At 37.1% G+C, this 5,030-nt stretch overlaps 1 protein-coding gene across 1 annotated transcript in view; it reads right to left on the bottom strand.

Moving 5' to 3' along the window:
- Nucleotides 1-269: 269 nt before the first annotated feature.
- The window catches only part of LOC107689173 (microtubule-actin cross-linking factor 1, isoforms 1/2/3/5-like), a 47,953-nt gene continuing 43,192 nt past the window's right edge, over nucleotides 270-5,030 (bottom strand). The window contains exons 34-39 of the mRNA XM_016487095.1: nucleotides 4,625-4,779; nucleotides 4,470-4,544; nucleotides 3,881-3,998; nucleotides 2,955-3,121; nucleotides 2,705-2,816; nucleotides 270-1,658 (exon numbers count right to left, since the gene is read on the bottom strand). Of these exons, the coding sequence (XP_016342581.1) occupies nucleotides 1,633-1,658; nucleotides 2,705-2,816; nucleotides 2,955-3,121; nucleotides 3,881-3,998; nucleotides 4,470-4,544; nucleotides 4,625-4,779 (653 nt within the window). The 3' untranslated portion in view covers nucleotides 270-1,632. The remainder of the gene's footprint in view (nucleotides 1,659-2,704; nucleotides 2,817-2,954; nucleotides 3,122-3,880; nucleotides 3,999-4,469; nucleotides 4,545-4,624; nucleotides 4,780-5,030) is intronic.

Raw genomic sequence — 5,030 nt, 5'->3', positions numbered from 1 at the left:
TACAGTTTACAAACACTGAGGTGTAAAATTAGGGAGGCATACAGTAAACGCAATGCTAAAGAACATCCCTAAACAGACTCAAAGTATTTAAAGACCTCATGAAATTACAGTTTATTTTCTATGTTGACTTGTTCGTCCAAGTTTGTGATTGTATTTATCTTAAGCTCCAACTTCTAGAGTTGGTAACTGCATTTGACTGCGGTTTCCAGATTAAATGAACACTAGAGGCAGTAAACGCCAACAACTTTTGTTCCTTTTCACACAAATTATGTTTACGGGGCAGATTATTGATGAATAAATGCTTATTTTTGCATGTTGTCTTGCACAATACTCTGTTATGAATACAGAATAATTTCACCATAGTGCATTATTTGTAAACTAATATATTTTGTCATTTGCATCACATAATCAGCTCCATATGTGTGGCATTTTCTGACGCAGTAAACTTGCTCGGTAGCGCACCTGGTAAAGCACTGCACTTGCAATTAGCAAGCTAAAATGGCATGCTTGTTTCAGCAAATGTGTTTTTATCTCACATTTGCTTTTGTAAACAATATAGGTTAGATTTAATTGATGAAAAGCCACAATATGTACCAACAACCAATGTAATGAAACATTGCCACAGTCACATTTAACTGTGGTTTGGAGACATTTGAACATGCCATTTAGCATCAGACACTAGACCTTTCGATTTGAAACTGTCATGAAATGTGCTATAACCAACACTTTTTGCAACCATTGTACATCCACAGGCACGTTTTCTTTTCTTTTTTCATGACACTGTGCTGTTTAATAAATCTGAATCTGCAATGGGGTAAAAATTATATAGCTTATAGCGCCTCTTGTAGACATGTCATGTGAAAAGTGCACTAAAATGTACCTGGAACAATGTATTTCTGGTTTTGCTATTTACACATTTCAGGAAATGTAGGCATAGTCATGTATTTCTTGGGCTCATTTACCACCGTTAACCAGTATTTACTATTTGCTAATGGTGGCAGGTGGTGTATTTCATGTGGTCTTTAAATTCATACACTAGACCCTGAAATATTCTAGCACTTCAGACCTGAGGATATAATAGCCACACTTTCACAAAACAATAACACGGACCCCAAAAGCTCAGCTTATCATAAAGCCTAAACCATAAAACAGCAGTATTTTGGTGTGTATTTTGCATCACTAACTGTGGGGTGAAACTGATACAAAGGCAGTGGCTTTACGCTTGAGGATGCAGGGTCAGATTGAACATTTGTCCCTACATCAGGCAACAACAGAAAATAAAGACATCTGTGCATATATGCTGTGTAAAGCACTACATAAGCTATTGCTCTTTGATACTACAGGCGTCGTGCTGCTCGAACCCATGCGAAACATTCCAGCGGTCTCTCGTTACACACAAAGCAGGGAGTCCGTTTTGTAAAAACAAAGTCTGTGAAGGTAAAAAGTCAATGTTATGCTATGAAACAGATGGTGTAACACACCTCAGAGCACTAGTGACCAGCCGTGAGAGCTGTGCTGAGTGAACTGTCTGAGCGTGCCCACTGATCTGAGGCCTGCTGGGCTGGTTTTCTGTCCATCCTGCGGATCAGGAACGCCTGCCTGGTTGAGCTCGTGGTATGGGACAAGATGTGGTCATGTTGGCGGTCTTTCTGCCTCTTCTGAAGAAAACAAACCACAAAATCACTCAATGTGCTAATAATCTCCTGGGACTCGACCCAAGTCATGAAATGTAACTTAAAAATAACATTTAGACAGTGAAAATAGGACTCAGAATTGTTTTTCAGTACACTAATATTTAAAAGTACGGAGCCCCGCACATGACATTCAATTCAATTCAATTTATTCAAATTCAATTTTGTAATCCGTTCGCTTGATTTACTAATTTATTCCCTCGTTTTAAGTAAAACTGTGTGCACGAAATAATCCATTCTACTGTCCGCATTCTCATAAATCAATGTAGATGCCTCTCACTTGATTCCATGCAATGCTGCAAGGCTTTTGAGAATGTGTGTATAACTCATTCCCAACTCAAAATAAAACCCAATTAAAGTGTCTCTATCAATAAAATAACATAACGGCAGCAACAGGGTTATGAGAAAGTGGAACGGATTATTATTTAGTGTGCATGATTTACTTAAATCGAGGGAATGAATTAGTAAATTGTGCACACGATTGACTTTTTCCCCAGGATCAGTAAGAGGTTTTTTGTTTTTTTGAAAAAAAAGAAAAAAAAAGAAAAAGACATTTAAGGATGAAATAATGATAAAAATAAATGCAGTTATTTTGAACTTTCTATTCATCAAAGAATCATGAAAAAATAAAATGAATCATGGTCTCCACAAAAATATTGGGCAGCACAACTGTTTTCAACATTGATAATAATCAGAAATGTTTCTTGAGCAGCAAATCAGCATATTAGAACGATTTCTGAAGATCATGTGACACTGAAGACTGGAGTAATGATGCTGAAAATACAGCTGCGCATCACAGAAATAAATTACAGTTTACAGTATATTCACACAGAAAACAGCGATATTTCACAATATTACTGTATTTGCACCGTACAGTACAATACAATACAGTAATAACATTTTTCTTTCTTTTTTTCCTAAAACAAGCCATAACATTTTACATCTAGACATTTTTAGGTGAAAACAAGACAAAATATGGTAAATGCAGACTGCAGCAGAGCGGTGAGTTTAACCTGTAGGTGAAGGTGAGTCGATGTCGGCAGAGAAATGGTCGATCCCCAATGCTGCAATAGAGCTCCTGGGTCGAATGCACCTCTCACCAGAGAAACTTCTGCGTAGCAATGCCTATATCAGCACAAAAACAGAGTTACTTTATAAAAATCAATCTGAGCAGTGACACGCAGGCACAAGAAACATTAGAGCATCTCAGTTTTGTACTGTGTGTATGAATGCGGTTGGTTAGTTAGCGGTTAGCTGGTGTACCTTGCGTGTCAGCGGGCTGCTGGGAGCCGAAGCGCTGCTGTATAAACTCAGGCTGGAGTTAGATCTGCTGACGGTCAGGCCTTTAGCGCTGCCTCTGCGGCCCGACGCCTCGAACGCATCTGGAGAGAGATACTTCTCCTTTATCTTCAGGTTCGTGCGTCCCTTTACTGTGTGTGCAGAAGGAATGATGCATAAATGTCTTTACTGACCAGTGTTGGGGAAAGTTACTTTTAAAAGTAATGCATTACAATATTGCGTTACTCCATAAAAAAAGTAACTAATTACGGTACTTAGTTACTTTTTATGGAAAGTAATGCGTTATGTTACTTTTGCACTACTTTTTAAATCTGGACAGGGCTTGCTTGTCTGTTTTTAAAATAAAAAAAGTTATATTTGTATTCATTTTGAGGAATACTGAATCTGTGTTTTTTTGTGAGTGAGATGAATTAATGCATATTCATATTTATTTTAGAACTACAGTAAAATCTTCTGATTTCTGTCACCATGGCAACACCAGAGCTGTCAATCAATAAATTGGAAAAAAAATGTAACTTGCATTACTTATTTGAAAAAGTAAGTCAGATATTCTCTTGTAAATTTAAAAAGTAATGCGTTACTTTACTAGTTACTTGAAAAAAGTAATCTGATTACGTAACTCGCGTTACTTGTAATGCGTTACCCCCAACACTGATACTGACACTACAAATAACAAAAATGCATCCTTGCTGAATAAGTATTATTCATAAGCAAGAATTAGGAGTTAGAGGCAAAAATTGTAGGTAATAGTGAGAATTGGTCCCTAAACTAAAGTGTGACCAATTAGATAATATTAAGAAAATAGCAAGATCTTCCAAACTGTCGGCATATTGTTTGTCCTCTGATTTCATCTACAATAAGCAGATTTTGAATAAGTGTGAGATATTCACCTCTACAGGGGTCATTCTTCACTAGAAACTCATCTAACGCTGTCCATCCACCACCAACTCGAACCATCAGAGTGCTTCTGAGAATACGAACCATCCGCAACTGCTGAGAGTCTCCAAACTGGTGAAAATCACAGAAATATCATCAGGCGTGTAGTCATGAATATATAGCTGTGCTGCCCCATTTACATTAACATCTGATTTGAGCATTCAAAGGCTGTGTATAAACTCGTTGGTTCTGGTTTTAGTCCATTTAGTCCTGGGCTGCGTTTCTCAAAAGCATTGTGAGATAAGTTGATCTTAAGGACCACTGGTGGCAGTAGATCTTACAGTGTACTTAGGCTTACAACGCTTTTGGGAAACATAGCCCTGGTTTGTTTAGCATTCACAAGAACCAGATATGCTTGTACACTCCGTCCTTTTTACGGTCAAATCTTGTGACATCATTTTGGTTCTTTTAGATGTCTTTGGTCCGTGTTGCATTCATATATCAGTCGAACCGCACTAGAATTGTGATCTGATCTCCCAAGATCCGGTGTTAATATCAGGTATAAACAAGCATTATTTGTACCAAGAATAGATTTTCACTCACCCTGTAGCGATTTGCGCTTATTTGCTCTACTTGATATCTCTTTGGACAGTTGCATTGAGAGACCTGACGGCTCACCTGCAGAATTGAGGTTTCTGTTAGTCGTCTTACAGAAATACTCAATGCAGGGAAGAATGTAAAAACAGAGCTACACACACCTCCTCATTGATTTGGTCTGCATCTATCGTCTTTCTGTAAGGGTCTCGGCTTGGATGGAGGGCACTCACAAATTCATAGTAGTCAATGAATCCATCACCGTTAACATCAAATATGTTAGCAACCGCAGTCATTTCCAGGGAGTTGGTGGGAAATTCTGTACAAAGTCAAATATTGCAAACAGTTACATATATACCCATACGACAAGGCTATATGAAATATTGACATATGTATATTCTCTGGGTAGATGAAGATATGCTTATAACATATATTAAATCATGTACAAATATTAATAATATCTATATGATGATATTTATATAGTATTATTTAGATATTTATATATATATATATATATATATATATATATATATATAAATTCAGACCCCCTTAAATTTTTCACTCTTTGTT

This window comes from Sinocyclocheilus anshuiensis, unplaced genomic scaffold (assembly GCF_001515605.1).
Source record: "Sinocyclocheilus anshuiensis isolate Anshui unplaced genomic scaffold, SAMN03320099.WGS_v1.1 scaffold737, whole genome shotgun sequence".
NCBI classification, from domain to species: domain Eukaryota; kingdom Metazoa; phylum Chordata; class Actinopteri; order Cypriniformes; family Cyprinidae; genus Sinocyclocheilus; species Sinocyclocheilus anshuiensis.
Note: the sequence above shows the minus strand (reverse complement) of the source record. Positions and strands in the feature narration are given on the sequence as shown.